Below are 27,310 nucleotides of genomic sequence, written 5' to 3'. Positions count from 1 at the left end.
GTAATCCCTCGGACACTGTACAGTGGCACTGGCCTCTCACCCTCTTTCCTTTCTCTCCTTCCATCCCAGCTGTTCCAGGAAAGCCCACTGATCCCTGTGGACCAACGCAAAGGTTAATCAATTACCACATTCCATTCATTAATCAATCTCTACATTTAATTAACCACAAATTAACCTCTGAAGTCCAATTACCATAAATAAGCCAAATAATAATTGTAGCTTCAGATAAGCTATTAATAAAACACCCTCTAAATGGCCATTAATCATCCTCAGTAAAAAGGTAATATGGAAATATTAATATACCACAACTGAGACCTACGGCTTTCAGAATTCAGTGTAAAAATCAGGTTATTGTAATTTCAATGATGATGGTTTACCTTGGACCCCTGCCTGCCGGGATATCCAGGCAATCCCGGAACTCCAAGCTTGCCCTGCACATGGAACGAGGAGTCAGAAAAGTAAAGAAAATTATTGGAATATGAACAATGCCCAATAGACTGTTGGTATAGAAGCAGTAATGACCTTTTCTCCAGCAATGCCCGCAGGTCCAGACTCTCCCAGGGGTCCTGACTGACCCTTCGGCCCCTCTGGTCCGTCTTCGCCACGACTTCCAGAAGCCCCATCTCCACCCTAAGCATGCACACAGACAAAGTTACTATTAAATCTACAAATAAAATCTATATCATGCCATCTATAAAAGTACATTGATTATATTTTCTAAACAAGCTGTGAGTGGTCAAAAGAGCCCCCCAAAAAAAGTTAAAAAGATTGAGATCCACTGTTCTAGATGGTTTCTATGCATTTGCTAAGGTGTGCTGGGTGTTGATAAGGTTGCAGTGTGGTTATTATGGTGTTTTGAGTGGTTAAAAGGTGTTTGCTTTTTAGCCCAAGTTAATACAGTCCAATTGTTTCTATGATATTCTATCACTGGATATGGCTTGGGACACTACCTCAATTGGTTTTGTCTGTTTTTGGAATAAATTGTACGTTTGATGGCTTTAAAAATGAACAAAATCCCTTTACTCAAGCTGCATGGTATTAAGTGTAATTTGTGCCCTTAGCAGAAATGTGTCGGACAACTTACACATTGTAGTCTAATACTAGGAGGTGGGTGGTTGGTTAAAAAATTATGAGCAATAATAATAAGTATGTTTGTCTTGGCAAGCATCACTAATTATGGCCTATTCAGACTGAATGGAAAGACTCACTCTGTCTCCTTTAATGCCCATTTCACCCTTGGCCCCTGGGAAACCATCTTCACCCTGTAGCAGACAAAAGGAATTCAATTAGACCGAAACACCTTCAAATTGCTCCACACACATGAAAACATAGACACACTCAAGAAGCGGCAGAGAAAATCATGCATCAAGTGAAGCCACTATCAGTAAACACTGTGCCTTATCTCCACACTGATAACTGAACTTGTTGTCTTCTTTTCCCTTGGCTTTGTTCTGAGAAAACAAGCAGATTTTTTTCTCTCTCTCACCTTCTCCCCCTTGCTACCCTTCAGTCCCCTCACCCCATCTGCGCCCTGTTAAAAAAAAGGACAAAATGTATCAGTGTGTGCCGCAGGGATCTCTGCACAATCTCCAAACCTCAGATAGGAAACGTTCACCTGAAAGACAGAATCTCAGAAATTATGTCTTGACATCAGTGTATCAGCACTGACTGTTTAAAGTAATAAAATTCACAGCTTGCAAAATGCTTGAGGTAAGACATACCGCTACAAATATAAACTCCATTGTGACAGAACATAGATGCAGACGATAATAATCTGGATGACACCATCAAAGTAGATGTATGCGCTAGCAGGATAAACCCGTTATTTATTCTTTGACCACATGCTGAGGGCATCACACACTTCCACACAAACAAGCCCAGACAGGTTTCGTTTTCCTCCTTGTTGCGTTTTCGACTGTCCATCACTAGTGCTTTGCACTGTCAAGGGTTTTCCGGAGAGAATTAAACTGATCTACCTGAGCCAGTTGTCTGCCATTCACCCAAAGTCGGACTGTCAATCAAAAGTCAGCCATCCTAGACCAATGTCTTTGAGTGTCTTTGCACCTAACCGAACAAGCTGCAATCTCAAAACTGCTCACCTTCACTCCACGGGGCCCAGGATATCCGATCGGCCCTTGTGCTCCTGATAAACCCTGAATAGAAGAAGAGACAATATGTCAGTATAGTGTTCAGGCACTAACAATACCCTGTCATTAATCTACGATTGAACTATTGTACCGATTATGTGCTGACGACAAACTCCAGAATGAATCCTCAGTGCTGAAGATAGCGAGAGGGTTCGTGGTGATAATGAAACAATGAGCGCACAATGAGGATGGCTTGACTCTTTTTACTGCAATAGCGCACGCATAAAAGAACGCTGTGATGTGACCGGTGATAATTTAGCTACTGCAGCTGGAGCCCCTGTAACAAAAGGCTTCAGACAGAGGGGACAGAGAACCGGGCAACGCTTTTTGTGTGGTGCCGCATTTAGACTCTTGGCTCTCTCTGTTTCCTCTTCAAATTGTCACCGCTTATTCAGGTCAGTGGAGCAGCAGTGTGTGTGTGTGTGATTGTAACCCACCTGGTGTCCCTTCTCCCCAGGGGGACCCTCTCTTCCAGGATGACCCTGCGATTTGAACAAGATAACCAGGTGTTAGCATGACAGAAGGCTGATTAGGGGACATCCTGTTTCTGTGAGAGAGCTAATGAGCCAACACAAAAGGCCAGGCCTGGACTAAGGACTCTGCATCATCGCTTTTTCAGCATGAAAATTATGCTGTGAAGATTTATTGGGAATGTTTGTGGTAGAGGGTGAAATTTGCCAATATGTACATGTCCGTATGCACCATAGCGCCCCCTGCTGTCTGGTAGAAATATATATATATTATATATATATATAAATAATAGTTAATAATCAAATGATTCAGTCCTATGATGGTTTTGGAGAACAGTACTTACTGGGGGACCATCAATCCCAGGAAGGCCCTGCATTCCCGGTTTGCCCTCGGGGCCCTGTTTAAAACAGACACACACACACACACACACACACAATCAATATAGAATCCTCTGATCCAAACCACAAACCAAATCCTCTTTTATACCCAGCATGCTCAGCTTGTTAACTGCAATCAATATCTATAATGTGCTTAGGCACACTTGAGAGAAGATGTTCTGTATGTGTGCATGATGATGTGTATGCAAAGTTTTGCTATTGATTATCTGTCTAGCTTCATATGGAAATCTGAATAAAAGCGCAAACACACACACAAAGATGCTCACTCATCCACACGCAGGGTCAAAGGTCAGTGCTTTAAAACTGAAATAAAGCAAGACTTGTGGAGTTTACCTTCTCTCCTGGCAGACCTATAGGCCCCTGCGAACCAGGGAAGCCCTGAAAAAGAAGATAAAAAAAAAAAAATCATTTTATTCATAAGCAAAAGTGTGGGTTTTGTTCAAACCATATTTGGCTTCATTAGGCAGCACTGGAGTGAAGATGGATGAGTACCTGTATGCCTGGGTTTCCCTGTTGACCTGAAGGTCCAGGTTCGCCAGAGGGTCCCTGCAAAATGGGGGTGGGGGAGATGATAAGATGATTTTGGAAGATGATAATCATTATTTTATAAAGTTAGGACTTTACAATGATGCATTTAAGTCCTCCAGGGAAGTTCCTACTAAGTTTGCAAAACTATGACTATTATTGTTAATATTGTCACGATCGGTTATTTCATGTAGGCCTAACTTTTCTCTTTTTCACTTAAATTATCTCTTTTTCACTTTCTGAAAAAGATTTGTAGCGCTAGTACCACAAAATAAAGGGCAAAGTATGTGCATATTACACTTTAACGATGTGTTTTATCCCTATCTGGCTGCCACAGAGAACGATGGGAAATATAGTTTTGTTGTGCAAAGCTGTCGCCTCATAAACTGGCTAAATGAGTCGTATTTTCTGCCAAGCTTTATAGCTGATTTTAATCAACAGTACACAAAGTGCATACAAACTAAAACAACCACAATGAAAATGTAAAGGAATAACTTGACCTCTATGAACGGTATCTGTGGCATGCTGTTGAATACCCCAGTTTGTAACCAATATCAATTATCTTCTCTTATAATTTTTTAATCGACACGCCCCCAACTCTGAAAAAATCAGGGCTTTAAAGAAAATCCCATCTTCCCACTGGTAATTAAACCATTGTGGTCCAATTCATGTGCAATCATCTAGTAAATTATATCATTCCAACATGACTTGAAGGCAGTATATGTCAGATGAATAGATGAAGGCTTGAGGTAACCTTGCTCTACAGTTCTCAAGGGCTCTGTTACCATGTCTGCCAGTGCAACAGACTCTCCTCGGGTTATTTCTCAATGGGTTTTATCTGACAACATCTGACATGTTGTTTCAGAGAACTACACTAAACCTCCTGCTGCTCTTTTCTGGAATTTATTCATCTGCAGACATTGTGTAATACATGCATGGAAATTTTCATAGCAGACCTACCAAGTTGCCCTTTGCCCCTTGAACACCATCGACGCCTTGAATTCCCTAAAAGTACAACACAAGGTTATGCTTCACAATCTTAAAAATACCACAGCACCTCTATCCATGTTGTGCATGCAAACTAGCTATTATGTAACTCTGATGGATGGTGATTGTCATACCTGCTGCCCAGTTGGACCAGGTGGCCCTCTTGGCCCCACAATTCCTCTTAGCCCCTGTAAAGTAAAACAATCAGAAACTCATCAGAAACTCCCATTAGCATCACCAAGGTTAAGTGCGGTAATGATCGAACAGTATTTCACTACAGATTAGTGTTGGTATATCCACAAGGCTGCTTCTGTACATCTGTTTAAGTTTGATGTGTATATATGCGTGTATGGATCCTCTTGCCTCTAGTATGTGTGTGTCTGTGTGTGTATGCATGGCTGGCATGTGTGTTTTGTTTTTGTCAGTCTTGGTCTTTGTACAACGGCCAAGCCACCTGTTCCAGAGCCACATCTGTGATCTCCAGGGAGGTGATTGATATGGAAATAGAATCATGCAGGCCAGGATTTCATCTCTTCCCTTCACCAATCTCCCAGCTCATCTATCTCCATCCCCGCATTTATCTCCACAGCATCTCTCTCTGTACCGAGCTGTAATACTACTCAAGTCCCTTACTGCTCTGGGTGATCCATTTATCTCTGGGTGGCCCCAGTGGATCACAGCTCACCTGCCTAGACTTAAATGGTGCTTGAGCCACTGTTAATCAGACTGTGCCAAGCAGGGACACGGAGCTGCCCACTGGATGTCAGAGACCTATGTGTGTTTATGTGCCTGTGTGCATGTGTGTCTGTCCATGGGTTGGGTTGTGTCACTCACAGGTTCTCCCGGTTGCCCTCTTGGTCCAACAGGCCCATCCGAACCCTGTAATAGGAAGTTTGGCAATATAATCATTTTCATTGTGGTGGAAAAAAAACCTAAGATTCAGCCTTAAGTCTTTAAGGTAGGATGTCAGAAGGGTTATGTATGCAAAAATATTCCCATTCTTGAAAGCTGTGATCAATGTGAATTGCTGCTGCATACATTTTTTAACTTTGCATAATGAGAACATCCCACACAGTGCACAGCTTGTCTCTTTCATGCGATTTGCGAGTACACACCTGGGGCAGTGCAGGCGATCTTTAAACGGATTATTAGCAATCTGATAAAAGACTAATTTAGGGGGTTGCACAAAGCTCTGAAAAACCGGATGGAAGAAAAGGCGAATCTGTATTACCTTGTGACCGGGCTCTCCAGGTGGACCTTGGGGTCCAGGTTTCCCCATGTCTCCCTGAGGAATGTTCACATGAGAGTCACATTTGTGATATTGCACACAATATGAAGTCTAAAATAGATCTGAGGATCTATTAAAAGTGAAGCAGAGTGTTTAGATACATCTAAGAGCCACTCTTGACTGAGCAGTAAACAGACTGTGTGATTTGATTAAGCAATTTGGTGTTCTCTACGCACTCTATGTCCTTTGTTCCCTGGAAGACCAGGCAGTCCATCAAAGCCCCTGTCACCCTGCAAAAAAGACAAAGATCCATAAGAAAGATCGACAAAACAGTTGGCGTTTCAAACACAAACGTCCACCAGCACACTTCATTAACTAAACAGAACTCATGTCCTTTCACAATGTCATGTGCTTTGCTTCGAACGCACAAACGCACAGATGCAAGCAGTGACTATGGGCCAGAGGTGTGTGTGGCATGTGGCAGGGTTTGACAGGCTGCCTCAGAGGAACCTTCCCATCTGCCGTGATTCTCAGCCCGCATCCGGTGCTGGGACTCGTAGAGCTGCGGGAGTACCTCACACTTCCTCATCAAACAAACTGCTGTTGTGCTAAATAGCTCTGCGTGATTTATTTACTGACGGGTCTTGCAGCTGGACAGTGCTGAATGCTTGCTATTGTCAGCACACACAATAAAACACAGCTCTCAATAGCAAACAGTTCCTTCAGTGGCCGAAACTATTAGGGTCAAATTAAAGTTTCCGGTGTTCCCATTTAGCTCTGGCAGCTGAATCTACAACTTGAGCAAATCCATACACACATTAACTAAACAAACACAAAAACTGGATATTTGTAGAGGTTGCCCATGCAAACTCACCAACATATAGAGTGCTGGGGGAATGAGTCCTAAAACCCGTAAATTAGCATGTTTGCACTCCTGGTTCCATTGTCCAAAAATCAATGGCTTTTTTGAATGGGTTTCTGGTTAAATTCCTGAAATAAGGTTTGCAGCTAACACAAGCTCATTTTCATTTTATTACTACAACATAAAAACCAGTGGTAGATGAAGAACAGAACTTTTAGCTTGAGTAAAAGTACAGATAACCTATTAAAATATTACTCCAGTAAAAGTATTAAGGGTTCCTTTTTACTTGAGTAAAGTGCTTGATTTGAACTCTTTCCCCACCATCGGAATTTTCCAGCTTTCCATGTTTTCACTGTTATACGTTAGGGGGCGCTATTGCACATCTTCTGAAAGAGTACTGAATATCCTGATCAAAAATAATGTATCAGGTCCAGACAGAATTCGCATTAGTAACGTACTTTTTGTACCATCAGTCACGCGCATGCTCAAGCTCAGAGGATCTACTGTTCTTGGTTCATTTTAAGTCAGACTTGTGGATTCAGTGAATTATTAACTGGAAATGTGCTCTAACCAAATCAATGAATCAGTAAGTAGTTGACTCGAGAACAGATGCAATCAGATTGGTCCAATTCACAAATTAATCGTTGAGTGCGATTTGCAATCCGATTTAGCGGGTTCATTGAAAAGAATCAGCTCGTTCACAAATCTAATACTGATATAATGTCTCGGAGCGGGTGCCAATTTCTTCATTTAAAAAAAAAAACAAGGAGCAACATCTTTTTATGAAATGTAGTTCTGTCATGACAAGTCTTGGAGTGCTTGGCATGGTAATGGATATGACAATGTTGATATATTTGGTCTTGACAGAATAGATCTGCTATACTGCTGCTACTGAAGAGCAATTACAGGACTTGCTACTGCCAATACATAAAAGACTCGGTGCTGCAGAGCAAGTAAGACATTCTGCTACTGTACAATATAGCGTTCATGAATTAGCCGTAGCTGATCTATACAGGTGGAGCTGGGGAAGGTGGAGGGTTTCTGAAAGCACGCTGTACTGCTAAGGCAAGTGCTAACCAAATATTTGAAGGTTGAGCAGCGAGCTCATTGGCTATTGATACAGCAGGAACCAATCAGCTGTTCCCTATAGAAAAGGATGTGATTGCAAGAAGGTTGACTTTAGGACCTATCAGCCTGCGCCATATAGAGTTTCATGACAGAACTATGTATTGGAGTAAAAACTACAATGTTATGATTTGGTATATACAGTGCTATGCATAAGTTTAGACACCCATGCTAAAGTTGACTAAAAAGAGGAATAAAAAATCATCTTTTGGAAATTGAACTTAATGCCTTAATTTAAAAAATTGGGAAAAATCCAACCTTTAAGGACACCAATTTTCTTTGTGAATGAATAATGTATCGTAAATAAATAAATGTTCTTCCTTAAAATACAGGGTGCATAAGTTTGGACACCCCTATGTTAAATTCCCATAGAGGCAGGCAGATTTTTATTTTTAAAGGCCAGTTACTTCATGGATCCAGGATACTATGCATCCTGATAAAGTTCCCTTGGCCTTTGGAATTAAAATAGCCCCACATCATCACATAGCCTTCACCATACCTAGAGATTGGCATGGAGTACTTTCCATAAGATCATCTCTCAATGCAAATCAAACTAGCTATTAGGCTAACTGAAATAAAACCATGCCAATCTCTAGGTATGGTGAAGGCTATGTGATGATGTGGGGCTATTTTAATTCCAAAGGCCAAGGGAACTTTATCAGGATGCATAGTATCCTAAAAAATAAAAAATAAAAAAAATACTTAAAAATAAAAATCTGCCTGGCTCTATGGGAATTTAACATAGTGGTGTCCAAACTTATGCACCCTGTATTTTAAGGAAGAACATTTATTTATTTACGATACATTATTCATTCACAAAGAAAATTGGTGTCCTTAAAGGTTGGATTTTTCCTAATTTTTTAAAGTTCAGTTTCCAAAAGATGATTTTTTATTCCTCTTTTTAGTCAACTTTAGTATGGGTGTCTAAACTTATGCATAGCACTGTAGTTAAGTAAAAGTTTCCCAAAAATAAAAATACATGTTACTGTCCACCACTGTAATATACATCAGTAATCCCTCACTCATAATTTTTTTAGCTTCTATGTGTCTTGAAAAAGGTGATTGCTAATAAGTGGCTAAACGGGGTTGGGGATAAAGGTAAACTCATCAACTCACTAATCCACTTTTACAGCCTAATTGTGTTTATACTCACGCTCTTGCAAACTATCCTAACCCAAAACCTGTGGATTTTAAATAAAGATTTAAAGGGTTGGTGTAGTTTGTTTATAGCCTAACATTCCTTCTGGCTATTGTACAGTATACTGGGCTTCAAAATTCATAAAAGTTGTGTTCATTTGTGAAGATTGTCATGATGAACAAAACGTGTAAGAGTCATTAACTTTGGTTGGTCCAGAGCTTATTTTCTGCAGAAATCCAAAAGCCAATGGAAAATGGTTTTGTCAAGGGAACCAGGGTGAGGCTAACTTCCAGATTAGCCTACAAATATACGTCCTAATTACCATAGGTTAAAGTCAAAAGTTAGTATTATTGTGCATGGCCTGTCCTAATGGAACTATATGGTGAATAACCTTTGCTCCTGTCTCTCCAGGAGCCCCTCGACCTCCATCCGCTCCTGACCGGCCCTGCAAGGTAAAACACAGAATACCACTTCGTCATCATATTCTATCCACCACTTTGCACTGCTTATGCAATATTCATGAACCAAAAAACACAGCACATCAATATAGAAACTGTTATCGCCCAATTCATATTCATGATGAGTTTAATTAAATGGATCACACTTGAACTCTGATCACTCTTCCATTGATTTTTTTTACACAGTGTGTGAGATGTTCAGTCTTACCCTCTTCCCAGGGTTTCCATTAAGACCAGCAGGACCTGGCAACCCACGTGGCCCCTTAAACAAAAGAAATAATAAACAGACAGAGAGATGGAGATGGTGAGTCCACGGATTTTAAAGGCTACTGAATGTAAAAAGGAAATATAAAAGGAAATGTCCTCACCGCAGGCCCATACTCTCCACTGTCCCCTTTTAGTCCACTGGGACCTGGAAGACCCTGGAACAAACATACATTTTCAAAGACAGAAAGTATCCACTGAACCCCAAACAATAAAAAATGTAAGCAGATCGCATAGGCTATGCTAAAAAAAAAAAAAAAAAGTTTAAAAGAAATGAGAAAGATTTTTTACCACTGGACCTGGTCTCCCTGTGAGACCTAGTGGACCAGGAGGACCCTTCAGTGACAGCTAGAAGCAAATAACAAATACAAACAGACAGGAAAAAGTTTAAAATTGCTCAGACATTTCAGACAGACCATGGTATAAAACATTATATGAAGCACATTTTTAAGGTAACCAAACTGGTCTCAAGATATGGCTTTTATCCTTCAGTGCAAATTTACAGGATTCTTCTACCCATTTTTTCTTCTGCATGGGCAAACTAAGTCTGATTGTTAAGAAAATAATTCATCTGTATCACAAGTGGTGACAATATGCTACAAAGTTCAATATTTTTGGGGTTAGTGGTTTGTTCAAATCCCTAAACCTAAAAATGAACATCAGCAAAAGCAAACATCATTGACTATATAGTACTGATAAATGAGTACCAGGGCACATATGTAAGTGCCAAAGACAGTTTGGATTTGGGTGTCTTACTTTGGTCTGTTGTAAGATGGCTTGAGCCTGCGCCTCTTGAGCAGATATGACAGGTCCCTTCTGAGAGTCTCCTCCATACTGGAACTGAGGGGAAGAGATTACTGACTAAAGATTTCATACACATTAAGCAAGTTACTATTAAAGATATATTTTAACATGTTTAGAACACAAAATTGGAAATGACCTGAATGTTAATGGCACTGATTATATCACAGCTCCACCATGTGGCCAAAATATGCTATTGAGGCTCAGGCCTCATGGTTTGTGATGAAAAATTGTAATTATATTCCTCTAGCAAACAACTCTTACTAATGTGATGCAAGTGGTTTAAATGCATTACTGAAGGAATGATCTCATCTTACGGGTAACATGAGCAAAGTGCCTGAAGGACCCGGTATCCCATCAGCACCAGGCAGCCCTGGACGTCCCTCCGGACCCTTGTGTGAGCAGAGACAATTAGCTCAGTTCATTGATGAAGCATTTCTGTACAAAACAATTGCATTACAGAATTCTTCAGTTATTCCCTATCCATTGGCTTGTTTCCTGAATGCAATAAAACACCTATTGATTTTCTTTTCTGATTTTACGTGATTCCTGTATCAAAGCGTACAGTGCACATTTGCCTGGTGTAAAACACATTTAAGAGCTCAGCTAGTCACCAGTCCTCTCCTAACAACACAACTCTTCAGCCTTCAAAAGAAAAGATAATACCTCCAGCTGGAATATTTTCTTTTGTCTTGTAGCTTCGGAAATGTTATAAGACCTCTATAAAAGTGCAAGGCCAAAAAGAGCTTACATCTGCAGTGAACGGGCTTTCTCAGCCTAGTCTGATGTTTTTACTAAAACTCAATTCTTGTGAAGCTGACACCCAAGAGAAGTTGATTCACAACCGACCAGAGGCGCTAAACTGAGCGGAGACAAAAGAATAATCTATCTTCATCCCCACTGCCAGAAGAAAATGATGAATTTAGGCTCTTTACTGCAGTTGGAAGTCTGCTGTCTCTCTCACCCTGGTAAGGGATCGTGTGTAAAGTGTGAGTCACGCTACAAGAACAGACACACTGTCCAGAGCAAATTAGGTCAAACTATCAGATGAGTCATGGGTTCGTGATGCCTAAGGTCTCCGTAGAGGTTGGTGGTCCCTTCGAGCGGCTCTGAGTCATCTGTGAGGTTTGTTCCATCAACACACGAGTCCAGTTATCTCCCCCCCCCGTCCCCCTGGATGTGTTCTGCTTGTCCTCAGCTCGAGGTTCATGCCAGGTCTTGTGGGTCAGGTGATTATGAGGACACTCACCATATCACCTGGGTCTCCGCTGGGTCCTGGGGGGCCTGTGATGCCAGCAATTCCTGGAAGACCCTGGGGAATGAACAGAATAAACAAATATTTGTTAATGAAAAATTCCCAGACCACCACAAGACCACATGAAATCACTTGAAGACTGTAAAGTTGTTTTATAATAATTTTGCTAATTATTTAAATAGTATTTTGACGTACTGGTAGTCCTGGTGGGCCAGGGGGACCTTCAAAAAATTTGCCCTAGTTAGTATAAAACACAAGGAGATTAGAATTAGATGGCCTGTGTATGTTTGTAAGTTAGTATGCTTAACTTCACACTCCAGCACTCACTGGTTCAACGACACCTTGCTCTCCCTTCTGTCCTTTCTCAAATCGCCCGCCCTGAGAGAGGAGGAACAGGTGAAGAATGAGATCTTGCTTACAAGTGGTAATGAGATTAGAGTTATTACAGTACATTTCAGTAGTCAAAACCAAAGTCTGTGTCATTTCATGATTCTTGATACCAATTTTCATACCAAACCAAAAACGAACTAATGGAACATGGACATTTATTTAAAAAGTTAAATATTAATATAATGGAATTAAAATAATGACATTTAGCTTTGGGTATTTCTCAGTAAAGTAAAGAGTGTTTTTTGCATGTTTTTTCAAGTAAATATTAAAGAGCAAACAAACACACAAACAAAATATATAAAAGCTAATGTAAAGTATTTAAAAGAATAATTCACCCAAAAATAGTTCAACGTTCACCCCCAAGCCATCCTAGGTGTATATGACTTTCTTCTTTCAGCCGAACACAATCGGAGTTATATTAAAAAATATCCTGGCTCTTCCCAGATTTGAAATGGCATTGAATAGATCCTGAGATTTTGAAGCTCAAAAAAGCACATCCATCCATCATAAAAGTAATCTATATGATTCCATAGGGTTAATAAATGCCTTCTAAAGTGAAGCAATGCATTTTTGTAAGACAAATATCTATTTAAAACTATAAACACTAGCTTCCGACAACAGCCGTACGCGCGATTGTGTTTGGCTGACAGGAGAAAGTCATATACACCTACGATGGCTTGAGAGTGAGTAAATTATAGGATATTTTTTATTTTGGGGTGAACTATTCCTTTAAGAACATGCATTTCAGTATTTCTCAATTAGCTAATCATTGTTTTTGCAGACTGCATTATTTTGAAATAAATCTGATACTGTATAAAGACTAATATTACTGCATTTTTGTTCCAAAATACAAAAACTTTGCATCCCTAGTTGGGATAAAGAGTAAATCCATATTTGCCTGTGTGTTGACAGTTAATTTATTACAGAGGAACAAAACTGTACCTCTCCATCCCATGTGCCTGGCTTCTCCCTCACCGCGGGGTCAAATCGGTCCTCATAAATCTCATATTCCTCATATTCCTGCTCAAAACTGTCCGAGCCGTTTTTAAACTCATCAAATTCCATGATCTATGAAAGAACAAAACATGTCCACAGCATACAGTCAAGGTTATCACCTCAAACATGCTTGCAAAGCCCAGAAACAGAAACCAGAGCACATACCTCATAGTCCGTGATATTAGGGCCAACTGTCACTGTGGAAGCCAAGAGCTCGTTGTACTCATCGCCGTAAAGGTCATCACTAAACTCCTCAACCTCTGGTGTTTTAATCGGCCTCTCCTCCTGCACACCGACACAGCAGAATCAGAAGTGGCACAGCCATGGCAACTGCAACCATGGAGATACCGAGCAAAGTCAGTCATTTCCACTCTACACTAGTTTGGCTCCACTGGGCATCTGAGCTTTAGAGACACTAAGGCCCGAAATATAGTCTACACAAGTACATAAATGCAAATGCGAAATGAGTTGCATTTTCAGCATTACCACAAGGGGGCGCTATATTGGGAACGTTAAAATAAATTTGAGGTCAAGCCGCCCTTCAAGTAAGCTAGTGTAACGGCTGAGCAACATTATAATGAAAATCTTGCTTGAAGTTACAGCATTAAAGAGTAACAGATGTTTGAATGTAACTCTATCGCCCCCTTGAGTACTGAGATTTGTTTGTAATGAAAGAATGCATACGCAGCATGTGCATGTGAACTTGCGTTGCGTTTGCATACTTGTATATGTTTCTGGCCTAACTGTGCTCCACATCTCCACTGTTGACTAATTAAAATGTTAGCGCAATTCACAGGTGCAGGTTATAGAAACGTTCTGGTTTCAAAGCATAAACACTGCTGAGCTGGTGAGTGTGGGGTAGGAGGTTTTAATAACAACAAAGGATGTCAGCATGAAAGCCGAATGTTCTGGTGGCAGCCATAACAGCATGAAAAGGAGGGTGAGCAAACCTGGCACACTGATACTGGCATCTGAGTTTTACCTCAGCAGAAGCTTGATTCATTCAGTAAAAACTACATCTATCAAAGCTGTCAAAGGGAAATGTTTGAAAAAGACGCATGAAAATGGATTTCTGTCAGACGCAGTCCTATTTTTCATTCTGTCTTGGAGCACATCTTTCAGTTTCAATCTGTATAAAGCGTGCCAAGTCAAGACATAAAAGTACACTCTAAGTGTAACTCTACGCCAAAACCCGAGTAATATGCATCATGTCTCGCATTCAACTAGTGACGCGCATCAAAGTGTCACAGATGAAATGAGCCGTAATTCATATGCGTTTTGAGTCGACACATCTCACTAAAGCTGCCAACTATGACTACAATGTAGTTATTTTATGAGCACAACATCTGGGAAGAAGAGTATCGGTGCAGTTATTGGGGAGGTTAGGATGACGGAGGCTGGTTAGTACAATGGATGACTAGTGGTTAAAATGTGCGAGGGAGAGTCAGTGATTGGTCAGGAGAACGATAGGGAGGGAGGAGGAGGAAGTATGGGCAACTACACTGGCACTTAATGTTCTACCTCCACCTCCATCTTTGGGGATTCAGAAAATGCAGGTGCCAGCACAGACTGGTCCTCAAGATCTGTCACAGTAATGGGTCTGGTGTGTTCGTCCTGATAGGTGTCGGGTTCATGAGTGGGCATGTCGGGTATGGAGTCCATCAGATCGACCGTTATTGTTGGAGATTGTACTGGTGTCTTGGGATGCTCCGTCGCAGGTGGATCCGGCTGCTCTGTTGCAGCTGGTAAAGCTCCTCGATGAGCCAAATACTCCGGCAGCTTAGAAGAAACCTCAAGGAAACCTTCTTCAAGAGCTTCGGCCTCCTTTCTCTTCTTACGAGATTCTTTTTTGCCTTTCTTATCTTTCTTTTTTTTGTTCTTTTTGCCTTTGCGGCCCTTTTTGGGGCGTTTCGTTGGTTCCGCAGGCTCGTCTCCCTGCATGATGTCATCGAGGTTATAGATGGGATTGACCTTTTATAGATGGGGCAAGAGGTCAGAGGTTGGGGATACATGAGCAGAATTAAAATTGTTCAAGGACAACACAACATACAGACACGTATATATCACTGGCAATCTCTATAATTTAATCTAAAATGAAGGTGTCTGACTGATTCCACTAGACAATGTATATTATTCTCTTTGCAAATTAGGTCAAAGTTCAACTTGTTCTCAATTCAGACAGGCACTACATTATCAGTCCACAATTCAAGGGGTCAGAGCTGAGCTGCTTACAGGCTATTATGAGAGGCTCTGACTGAATGGGCTTGATGAGGCCTGTCAGGGGGAGATTATATGAATAATGTGAGAACCAAAGCGAGGTGTTGAGATGCCAAGTCGGGCAGGATAGAATCGGATCAGTGTGAGCTCTGGTAATAGGTCAGTAATGTGAGCAATGCTGATGAATCCCGTCATTAGTCCCTGGTCTCTCAGCTGTTGTGGGAACTGAAAGCCAACTGGCTCTGCCTTTGAACGGCTGACGATAGACACACATACGCAGACATTTACATTCAGCACACTCGCACAAATCTGGACGTGGGAGTTGTGAGGAGAAATGAATGTACGGTGACCTTAAGCGTTCCTCCCAGAAGGCCGCAGAGAAATGCTAACCCACTGACATGATTACTCACTGGGCTGACTCACCCGCACGTGCACGTTCACAACAAACACAAATCATCGAAATCGAAAAAACATGTTCAAAATGTCCACAAAAAATATCACATTATGAAAACAAGTATGGGGGAGTCTAAGAAGTCACGGTTGATTTAAAAGATAAACTGTTTGTGCTGTTCACATAGGACGTGTTCTTGCATCTTATAGATAGATATCTGTTAGCACTCTTATTCATCTCAATAATAATTGCTAGGCGGGCGCAGAACTCCAATAATTATGCGATCTGAAATCTGCCATCTTTAATCAAGAGAATGCAGAACTTTTTGAGGCAATCACCTAAACCTTCATTTTCATGTCACTGGGGCCATAGGAAAATGTCATGACAACACTCATGTTTACACTTGGTATTAAGATGTGTTTTGGTCGATTGGATCACAAGTGGACGATGCTAAATACAGGTAAAAACTGCGTCTAAACCGCTTTGAGCTTGTCCACTTTTGACCACTTTCAGAGGTAGTCAAAAACGCATTCGACCGGATTGCTTTCGTAGTGTAAACGCTGATCTGGTTGAATGTGTTTGAACAGACATAAAAGACTGTCTACTCTCTTCCTTTTGACCTATTGACCTAAAATGCGTATGGGAAGCGCGGTAGCCAGACAGGATTTACACTCATGAAACGTTTCTGATTATGTTCAATGCTGAAAAAAAATTTTTGTTAAATATTTTTGTGGAAACCACAATTTTTTCCAATATTTTTTAATTAATAGAAAATTCAAAAGCATTTATTTGAAATATAAATCTTTTGTAACATTATAAATGTCTGTAATGTTACTTTTGCATACTTGCTGAAAGTGTTTATAGTGTGTTAAAGTGTTAAATATGTTAAAGTCTTAAATATGTTTTATTTTATTTATAAGTCTTTTTGGCCCCAAACTTTAGAATAGGAGTGTGTATATTAGTGTATATATACAATATTGTATTATTTAAGTCCGTCAATTGAGAATGAGTTTTTAAAATGTTAGCACTGAGCTAAAGGCCCCCATTATTATCATTATTATTATCTAGTCATTGTTTTGTTATTAATGTGCCAAAAAAAAAAAGAAGAAAAACAGAAATAAAAGTCAAAAGAATCCGTTCCGCAGTTATACATTACAACATAAAAATATCTCTATTATATTGGTTGTACAAAAAAACTAAAAAAATAAAAATAATAACAAAGTTCCTAGAGCTAACAGTGCACTAGTGCATAGGCGACAAGCATTTTAATTCATATGCATGCCTGTGCTGTTTATTGGCTGGCTTAGATGAGTGCGCTGGGAGCCGAGCCCAGAAGCCAGAACAGTAAAAAGTGCAAACAGATAAATGTAAATGTGGAATTGAGAAGCCAAGGCAGCTCAACCACTCAAAGGAAGTTTTGACAGGGCTCTTCCAAAGAGAGGAAGACATTTTTGGCCAAGCTGGAACAAATTATGTCTTCATAAAATGCAGCAATTCTGTGGAAAACTGTGAGGCTGGTTGCTCAAGGTTCATTGGAAAAACAAGTGTCTCTTCCTCTGTTTGCATATGATACTTAAATGCTAAAATATGAGGAGTCTGTAGGATAGTAAAGGGGAAAAAGTTATGTCATATAGATGTAAAATAAATCAGTTGGAAATAACAAGAAAAGAAGGCTTTTTTGACCACACTCACAGAGGAATCACTAACCTCATCAGGGTCCAGGTTCTGGGTACTGTAGGGCAAAGGGCTGTCGCAATCGGGAATGTAATCTTGGCAGTAGTCAGCCGCAACCTGAGGATCATCCACGAGCAGGAGCTGTTGGATCTTGCCCTGTACACACACATATACCACTCTCATTGATGGGGTAATATTCACATGTACTGCATTACGTTTTGGAAGTGCACTGCAAACACAGGAAGAACAATCTTTCTTCATTTAAAAACAAATATCTTCTCACACTTTTTCAATTTCCTTGGACTCCTTTTAGTGAAAAAGATGAAAAATGAAGCCCGGCACATTTCGTTTTAGAAAATAATGACCACGAAGTAAGAATTTGATCCCACGCACGATTTATTCATTCATTTCCTCATTTTAGTACATTGTGTCCACATTGAACTAATTTGTTCCCTCATTTTGATTGAACTAAAACAAGGGAATTCATTTTTACAACTTGGCCACAATTTAGTAAATCAAGGGAACAAATTATTATATAGAGCACACGATAAAACGAGGATAGGAATGTGTTGACGTATTAGTAAATCGTTGGAAAATGTGGGAACTGCTGCACTCAATTTCGCACAACTCGATTTGTTGTTAGAATGACAAGAAGTTAAAATTTTAGGATGGTTTGCCTCAGCAGTCTAACAATGCTCATCAGTAGCTATGTTTCCATCCACCTTTCTTTGGGATATCGTATAAAAAAAACACTGAATGGAAACGACAAGATGCACATAAATTCAAAAAATGCGCATTAAAAAAAAGTATGCGCTCAATTGAGGCTGATTTCTTATCCAATAAGAAGACTTGCGCATGAACTATGATGGAAACACATTTACCGAATAAATCCCTCAATGCATAACCAAAAATCTCACGTGACTTTGCCTCAACAGATGATGTGATTGGATAACTGGACTAACGAGGACCAATTTCACTGCACAACATCTCAAATGTTGGTCTGACCATTCTGAAATGCCTGATCAGAATGATTTGGTTTCATTTCCTAACAGAAGTATCTCACATGATAGCGTTCCCAAACACCAGCATCCGAATGCAAGATAACATGACAAGAGTTTATTGCATTCGTCTGTGCGCTCTGAGACGCAAGTCATTTATGATGGGGGGAAAAAGAGCCAAACTTCCATTTTTATTACAGATATTTTACACCAATTTCCCAAGAAGTGACGATTTTATTCTCTCGAAACGCTTCTTTATTCATGATTGGTTTGTTCAAATACATTAAATTCGCAACTTTAGATGGAAACTGTCAAAATCCAAATTCGCAACATTGGATGGATACTGTCAAAATGTTTGAGATGGCTAATCAAATCAAAGACGGCTCCAGTTTTAATGGTGAAAAGGTGCAAGGTAAGATGTGAGTAGCTAAATATTTAATATCTGTTTTAAAATAAAAATGACCAACAGTAATGCCCAGTGCTGCAAAATATTTTTTTTGTCAAAATGTTCAATTATAAATTGAACAACCATGGCGGATTCGCTACTTACATGACGAAATTTATAAGCGGAAAAACTGAACGCGTCTCCAGAGGTTAAAGCGCGCAAGAAGACCATCTACGGGACAAGCCGGATTACACCATATCTTTATGTACACAATATTAATCTTTTACATTGTAATCCTTTCATTTTTACTATTTGGTATGTTTTTGTGCTGCTGTTTTTGCTTTTGCTGAAACTAGCAAAAAACACTTGCATCGTGCTTGGCGATCTTGGAGATATAAAATAAAAACTACAGAATTGACCCTTTGACCCTTATACTGTATATATACAATTTGCAAATAGTTCAAATACATTATTTTACAATGAATTCTAATTCTAAATCTCCTAAACCATCTTAAATCCTTGAATTCCTTAAAATAAAAATGACCACCTGGCTTCAAAATGCATCTTTCTCCAATGACAGCCATTCAAAAGTAGCCGCGTTTTCTGACAGAATAAAATATTTTGCAAGTTTGTGTATCGTATGTTGTTTTGTATTTAATGAAACTCTGAAATCTGATTGGATGAACAGTTACAGTATATGTAAGTAACAAAATATATGTTAAATTTACTACACACACCTTCGCACAGACACCAGTGAGTGATAAACACATTTTAAATGTTTGGAAAAAATTCAATTCCATACTGAAAATATCTTTAAGACCTATTTCTTTTTTTAAATCAAAATGCAATACCATAGGAGAGAACGCCCCCTACTGAAAGGCACCCATAATACAACTAAATTGTTTAGACTTTCTGAATAGCTGAACAGCACTTCTATACAGTATGATATCCACAATAAAGAGATCTTTCTTTATAAGGCCAATGGAGAATCTGTGACTCATCGCTGGGGTCCTGCCAGAACATCAGTGGGTGGAAAAACAAGAAGTCAAAAACTGGCAATACCCAAGATACCACACAAACTCACTCGGCAGTAGAGTACAGCCTGACCACAGCATTTCTCACATTAATCTGACATTTGCTGGATCTTAAAAGAAAAATAAATCAGTATACCTAGCCAACTAATTAAACGCCACTGATCCCACCAGTTTATATGTCGGCTGAAATTAAGGTCATAAGACATGCTTCACAACTCAAGGACTCAATAAGCCAGTTAACACAGTTCTGCATGTTTATAAAACAACCATTTATGATCAGTGAATATGATCAGAGTCCTTGTTTCGTGTGTGTGTGTGTGTTCTAGTTTAGTTCTCCAAGACTTCCCCAGAACTTGAGTAATTTGTAAGAATCTGGAAGCAATAGATGAATTAGCCCTGACCATAGTCCCCAGGCTCCTGAGCAGCTCTCCCACGCTGAGAGATTTGGACCGGAACATAAGCCCTCTGGATTCCCCTTGAATCCAGGGCCTGGGAACTGGCCTCAGATCAGGTTAAACTTGCACATCCCCCAGTACCAGCCTCACCCAGATAACCCTGACCCCATGACCCAGATGCAGCTCTATTAGACCCAGAGAAAGATAAACGAGGAGAATTAGTCATCATTTTTCACAGTGGTTCAGCACAACAAGGAAGGATTAGAGGTTACACTTTATTTTAAAGTGTCCCTGTTACAATGTAATTATACATTTAAGTTCTGAGAAATACTAATTAACTAAATGTACTTACTATAGGGTTAGGGTGAGAAATGGGGTTTGGATTAGGGTTAGTCGAATGTAACTATGCATAATTTATACTACAGTGACGTGTAACAAGAACACTGTAAAATTAAGTGTCTCTGGATAAGATTAGATTGTTCTGTTCTTTAAGAACACAAGAGGTGGTAGAGACTCTTAATCATGGCACAAACGGAGATGTTAAGCAGCAAAGGTGACTGACTGTCTGGCTTTGCTGCCCAGTCAGTCAGTCAATGACTTGTACATTTTTTTTATGGAAACTGGCTTCAGACCAGCTTCTAAGTCATCATCACATCTGGTTAGCTTTAGGGTTAACATGAAGATCTAATGATGACTAAAGGGGTTTTCCTGGTAGAACCTGAATCAACACTAACTTAGCAAAGCTATACTATGCACATTTAAAGGGTTAGTTCAGCCAAAAATGAAAATTCTGACATTAATTACTCACCCTCATGTCGTTCCAAACCCGTAAGATCTTCGGAACACAAATGATGAAATTTGTGATAAAAGCTGAGAGATTTCAATCCCTCTGTTGACAGTCTATGTGACTACAACTTTGACATTTAAAAACGTTCATAAAGAGCTCGTAAAACTAATCCATATTAATTGAGCGGTTTAGTCCAAATTTTAGTCCGAAGAGACTCAATTGCTTTATACATTGAACAGATTTAATTTAGTCTTTTATTCACACATAAATATTCATTGACTCAAACATCAGCTGTGGTAAACGAAAGCTCAAGCATGTTCGCTTGATTTGCGAGAACCAATGAGGTAGTTGTGCAGCAGCTGTCAATGGAGGAATAGAAGATTTCATCAAAAAGATCTTCACTTGTGTTCCGAAGATGAACGAAAGTATTACGGGTTTGGAACTAAATGAAGGGTGAGTTATTAATGAAAGAATGAACTAGGGTGAACTAACCCTTTACGTTTTGATTTTGTTTTTGAGGTATACTAGAATAGATTTTCTTGATGGAATGTAAAAAAACGTATTTTTCCACATATTTACATTATTGCAGCACCTCTCTTTCCAGTCTGTCAGTAACACTCTGTTTCATTTGAGCATGTTTTAGAAAATAACACCCCCTTTATCATAACACTGCAAACTCAAACAGGCCTCGCCACTTTTTTTGCGCATGTCTTGGGCTGGATTTTTTATTTTATTTTATTGTGATGATATAATGGAAGATGCAACGACGTCATTGGTGTGAAATAATATCACTGATCAACTGAATGATGTCTGATCTCTGATTTGGTCATTTTTTTTAAATAAATGTTTATTTTATTCATTTGCTTTCAACCATTCTGGTTACAGATGTTATTTTTAACTAACCACATACACGAGATTGTGGGATATCACAGGACAGTCCCTTTAAAAATGGTCTAGATTCAATTTAATAGACAGGATATTACGCAAACGTTGGATTGGGACGTGCCATGATGTTCCCTGCCTGAAAAGACTACATTTTTCAGGTTTTTGACACAAATATAGTTAAGGATGCTCTTAAGATGATTCCTTGCTCTTAACAGGATTTGTTAACAATGAGACATTGTTTTTGGCTGGATTCTGGCAAGTATGGAATGGAATGGGAATTTGGAATTGTTTCTTTGGGTGGGGTTTTGTCAAAAACAACTAAAGCTACAACAGGCAAAGGAATTGCATGGGAGGATATGAGGGGGTAAAGTTATTGCAGTGGGTGGCTAGAGGACATGTGGCGTGTGCTATGCTGGACTTGAAGAAACGTTAGTTTTTTTTGTGGTGGCAGCAGACAGAGGACCCTTACATATCCATTAGTCTGACAATAGCATTCCCTACATAAAGGCTCACAGGCCAGACTGTTAGTTGTCGTCCTGAGGGTGCAACCACTCCCTGTGCTCTCTACTGAGGTCCAGGAGACATAAGCATGAGGATACAGCCAAAAGCAGTGATGAGTCTTCAATTCTAATCTATATCTAGCTAGAACCATCAAGCACAAGCAAGAGAAGATGAGTCATGCAGTTTCTGTGCATGTCCAAACTTATTCATCTGAATGTTATATAAACACCATGAGAGTCATATAGGCTGATATGAACCTAAGCAACCAAAGCAATACTCAATATTTATCAAATGTTGAAATTCATGAAGACTCCAGAATTGTTAGTGAAGATAATGGAGATCTTCTAAAATAGGCAGAGTAGAAGAACAATTAATTTTGTCACCTCTTTGCAGCCTTTAGTCGCTGCCTACAACACGCTGGATCCTTCACTGGAAACCGAAAGTAACTTACTCCCGCTAAACGTTTACTCTTTGAATTCTTGCACATGGGAACAATACAAGTAGACACCATTATGACTAATAGTTTACAAAGAAGTATTTCCTACTAAAGCAAGGCGGCATTTGACTCTGGTCAAGCGTATCCAGCAGCAGCTGGTGGGAGTGGCCTTGGACGACAATATGCCCAGTGCATTATGGGTGGCGATGCTTTCCTACCTATTTGGCCTTTTTTAGACGGGTAGCACCGATTTTCCTTTTTTCTTCTACTGTAAAGCCAGCCTAGTTTTATTGAAAGCCCATTTTGACAGCAGTGAAGTACATTTTAAGTTGTGCTGATGCTAGGATAAACCAAAAAATGTAAGGCTCCAGAAATACAAACTCTTCAACAACACATTTAAATGCATTACGTTATCTCTGAAATAGCCCCAAAAATGGACAAAAAGGGAAGGGTCATCTAAAAAAACAAATATTTGTGAATATGTGCTCATTCAGACAGCACTAATTCACAGGTTGAGCAGGGTGGTACTTCCAGGTATTCTCTAGCAGTGGAAACAAGCCTGAACAGCATCTGTTTATTCCTCGCTGAGGAGCCCAGTGTTAGCAGCCCCGACAACTGCCTCTGATCCAATCAATTCCAAACTATTCAATTAAACATAAAACAAACAGACTGCCACTGCTTATTCCATTAAAGCAAAGCAGAGGAATAAACATATGAATTTTCAATGAACTTATATCATACTGATCAGAGAGTTCCTGTCAACTCTCAAGAGAAATATCTTGTTTGCTGTTTGTTTCAGTCACAGGGGAGTATGATGAGCATATATTGCAGCATTTATAAAGACGTTGATGAGAGGAAGGTTGAAGAAATATTAAAATAGAGTAAAGAATGAGAAAGAAAGAGTGTGGATAAGCACAAGAAAGCCTGTTACTGTGTTTATCTGTTCAATCTCACAAAACTTGTCCAGAACATCTCTGGGTCATATTTCACCTCAGCCCCAGTATAAATGATATTTGTATAAAAAAAAAAATTGTAATGTAAAAAATAAATCAGTAAACAAATAAATACATTGCAAAGTATTTTACATAATTGTAGTATTTGTTGTAATGCCTTTAACTTAATTTTATTAAATTAAATTATCTTATTACATTAATAAGAATGTAATGAATCATCATTTAGAATAAGAAATGTAAACATTATAAAAGTAAAACATTCAGATGCATTATGGTTATCAGTTAGGATGCTTTAAATAAAAGTAATGTCACAAAATATATATTTTATTATCCTTAAAAATAGGCTTTATTTTCAAAAAAAAATTTTTTTAATTCTTTGGATTTCAGTGTATAATGACCCAGACATTTCTTTGTGAGATAAATTTAATCTAAATGACTGTTACTTAGCAGTATACATATATTGAATGTACATCATATGAAGTTAGGCTACAGGCTACAAGCACTTTGGGCTTTTTTACGGTGTCCGAGAGAAGAAAACTACATGCAAATAGAAAAACACCGGCAAATTAAGAAAACATCTTCAGTAGTTTCACAACACATGTGTGCTCCAAATACTCACAACACAACCAAATACAGAAACGCGCTGCAAATAGCACAGACCACAACGGAAATGTTTCCAGGGGACCCCAATAAGTGATGAACCCGGCTGGGACATGCTAATTGCTCGTGAGCATCCCTATGCCCTACTCCCTTCGAAGGGCAGAGCCCTTGAAGTGGGGACTTTGGAGTGAGCAGGGCACTTGTGTGCCATTATGTAGCCGTTTGGAACGCACTTGATGAAGGGAGCAACGAAAGACAACGTAATTTCCTCGTTATTTTCACCTGGAATGTTCCCATGACATCGCAGCACGGTGTCCATCAGCTGAATAGCTGTTCTTACGACAGAAATTTCTTATTATTGCTGTTAACATAACTGTTGCAAATAAATATACATTTTATACAAAAAAGTTTTTCAAATATGCGTTATATATCTGTGCGAGTGTCTCAACTTTAAAACTTGCCGTCTTATCTTTGGACCCAACATTATCTAACATTTTTGTTTGGTTTTTGTTTTAGTTTTCAGCTCATTGTTAACTCTTCTTTTCTCATTTGTATTCCGATAACATTGAACATATTGTATACAAAGTTGTATGTCATAAACATTACATCTCTGTATTTTTTGCACACACAAAAAAAAAGGTTAATAAAAAAAATAAAAAGTAGACATTGAGCAATAAGCATGTCCCATCCGGGTTCGTCACTTATTGGGGTCCCCTGGAAACTTTTCCATTGTGGTCTGTTCTATTTGCAGCATGTTTCTGTATTTGGCTGTGTTGTGAACGTTTGCAGCGCGTTTCTGTATTTGGTTGTGTTGTGAGTATTTGGAGCACACATGTTTCACGAGTTCACACTTACATATAATTTTGAGGGAGTAAGATTTAATGCGTATTTGGCATGCTGTCCGGAGGGAGGGCTCCGAGCTCGGAGTTCGGCCCGAACCCAGAGTACTCCCCCCGCATGTAAGTGTTTAGAACTAGAAGTGTGGAGAAGGGGTGGTGGGGGGATGCTGCAAACTGTCAATGGATCGAGGTAAGACTGCTGAGTCTATATATACCCTCTTATCATTGATTGCTGAGTGCTATCCACTCGTGTTAATTATCTGAACGTGCTCCTCCCGAACTTAGTTAATAAAACTTCATGTTGTAAAACTGATGAAGATGTTTTCTTAATTTGTGGGTGTTTTTCTATTTGCATGTGTTTTCTTCAGTTGCAGCTCGCTGAGCTCTCTCGGACACCGTACTTTTTTGCTTCCTAGTCTTAATTCAGGAAAGAAAATATCAAAATGATACAATTTAAGTGTTTATTTCATTACACTTTTTTATTTGTGTCAGTAGATTTCAATATTAATGCATATCTTTCAAGGCCGTGTTTTCAAAATCTAATTTTCTCCTACGCTGAGCCAGAAATCTGCATTTCAGTGGCACTATCTATCTATATTCTGAAGGTTTTTACAGAGGTGTTTGTTCATACAGTATATCATTCACCTGATTTATAGAACATTTTATTTCCTAAAACATGGTAATTTTGTTATTGTTGTTGACAGTATTTCAGACATCCCACCATTACAACAGAATATTATATTATATTATATTACATTATATTATATTATTTGCGTAAGCCAAGTAACAGAGGTTTGCTCATTCAATAGTATTCATAAGCCCGGAAGTGAAAGTGCTATAGTGTGGTGTGATGAAATAATAGGAAATCTGGACGCAAGTGGTCAAAGGAGAGGAGACGCATTTGAAACGCATGATAATACTGTGGAAATGGTAATGTGTCTTGGCTTACCATTTGTGATCAGATCACCGAAAACGGGCTTCTCTCTTGCATGCTCGATTACGGGGATATTGTCAACATTTATATGTGAATAAAAGAATAAGTTCAATCTGTTCAATCATATAAAGCGATTGTGTCTCTTCAGAAAATTTTCTCTTAACTTCTCGATTAATATGGATTAGTTACACAATCTCTTTATGGACTTTTTGAAGCATCAAAGTGGTAGTTGAGTAGACTGTCAATGGAGGGACAGAAATATCACAGATATCATTTAAAATATCTTAATTTGGGTTTCGAAGATGAACGAAGGTCTTACGAGTTTGGAATGACATGCGGGTGAGTATATGATGACATTTTTTTTATTTTTGCATAAACTATTCCTTTAACTTGCCCTAACCTGGCTATTTGTGTGCATGTGAAAACATTTACATGTCCTTGTATTCCAAAAACCAGGATGTCTAATGATTCGTACCTCAAAAACTTCCTCATCTAGTAACCGTGTCCCGAAAACAACAATTCCGTCAGTGCTGACCACAGGGTTGTCTCCGCGCATTAATTCCAGCGTCTGCACCTTCTTACAGTCCAGGTAGAGAGTAACAGATTTGCCCTCCACGCTGTAGGCTATCCGATGCCATCTGAGAAGAGACGACAGCAGGGTTAATCGGTGTCAACAACAGCAGAGCTTTATCACAGTGCTAACCCAGGGAAATGATATTAACTGATCTTTCAGGAGCATGGCTATTAGAGGTGGATAATGGGTCGTGTAAATGTGAAAGAACACTCTATATATTGGCACACTGACACTGCGGTACCATCGCCACATCAAGAGCCAAGTTGAAACATTTATTTTGTTTGCAAGAGAACTTTTAAAGAGCCCTCTTTCTCTAACATATGTTGGAATATGTCTACTAGTAATAATTTATTAACGAATGTAAGGCATGACTCATAGCATAGTGTGAAGAAGACTTAATTCATTCCAACATTATTTGACAACAAAACAGTCCTCTGTTTACACCTGGTATTAACATCCATCTCAGCTAATCTGATTAAAGTGCACAGCACTAAATATAGGTCTACATGCAGTCCAAAACATGTTGTGATCAAATCACTCAAACCATATTCAAAGGTAGTCAGAAAATTATCAACATATTGTATTTGTAATATTAATAAAAACGAATACGTTCTGACACATCACGGACAAAAAAGAATGACAGTTTACTCACCGGTCATGCA

General features: G+C 39.2%; 1 protein-coding gene across 1 annotated transcript in view; it reads right to left on the bottom strand.

Annotated features, from left to right (window-relative positions):
- Nucleotides 1-27,310, bottom strand: part of col5a3a (collagen, type V, alpha 3a) — a 61,335-nt gene that overhangs the window by 15,434 nt on the left and 18,591 nt on the right. Inside the window, exons 4-32 of the mRNA XM_084410965.1 lie at nt 26,550-26,712; nt 17,361-17,483; nt 14,567-15,016; nt 13,211-13,330; nt 12,992-13,117; nt 11,987-12,037; nt 11,855-11,896; nt 11,654-11,716; nt 10,722-10,796; nt 10,360-10,443; nt 9,895-9,951; nt 9,708-9,761; nt 9,548-9,601; nt 9,273-9,326; nt 5,993-6,046; nt 5,760-5,813; nt 5,363-5,407; nt 4,663-4,716; nt 4,502-4,546; nt 3,509-3,562; nt 3,350-3,394; nt 2,962-3,015; nt 2,585-2,629; nt 2,100-2,153; nt 1,487-1,531; nt 1,209-1,262; nt 523-630; nt 378-431; nt 41-94 (exon numbers count right to left, since the gene is read on the bottom strand). Of these exons, the coding sequence (XP_084267091.1) occupies nt 41-94; nt 378-431; nt 523-630; nt 1,209-1,262; nt 1,487-1,531; nt 2,100-2,153; nt 2,585-2,629; nt 2,962-3,015; nt 3,350-3,394; nt 3,509-3,562; nt 4,502-4,546; nt 4,663-4,716; nt 5,363-5,407; nt 5,760-5,813; nt 5,993-6,046; nt 9,273-9,326; nt 9,548-9,601; nt 9,708-9,761; nt 9,895-9,951; nt 10,360-10,443; nt 10,722-10,796; nt 11,654-11,716; nt 11,855-11,896; nt 11,987-12,037; nt 12,992-13,117; nt 13,211-13,330; nt 14,567-15,016; nt 17,361-17,483; nt 26,550-26,712 (2,335 nt within the window). The remainder of the gene's footprint in view (nt 1-40; nt 95-377; nt 432-522; nt 631-1,208; nt 1,263-1,486; nt 1,532-2,099; nt 2,154-2,584; nt 2,630-2,961; nt 3,016-3,349; nt 3,395-3,508; nt 3,563-4,501; nt 4,547-4,662; nt 4,717-5,362; nt 5,408-5,759; nt 5,814-5,992; nt 6,047-9,272; nt 9,327-9,547; nt 9,602-9,707; nt 9,762-9,894; nt 9,952-10,359; nt 10,444-10,721; nt 10,797-11,653; nt 11,717-11,854; nt 11,897-11,986; nt 12,038-12,991; nt 13,118-13,210; nt 13,331-14,566; nt 15,017-17,360; nt 17,484-26,549; nt 26,713-27,310) is intronic.

Source organism: Rutilus rutilus (genome assembly GCF_951802725.1).
Source record: "Rutilus rutilus genome assembly, chromosome: 1".
Classification (NCBI taxonomy): Eukaryota; Metazoa; Chordata; class Actinopteri; order Cypriniformes; family Leuciscidae; genus Rutilus; species Rutilus rutilus.
Note: the sequence above shows the minus strand (reverse complement) of the source record. Positions and strands in the feature narration are given on the sequence as shown.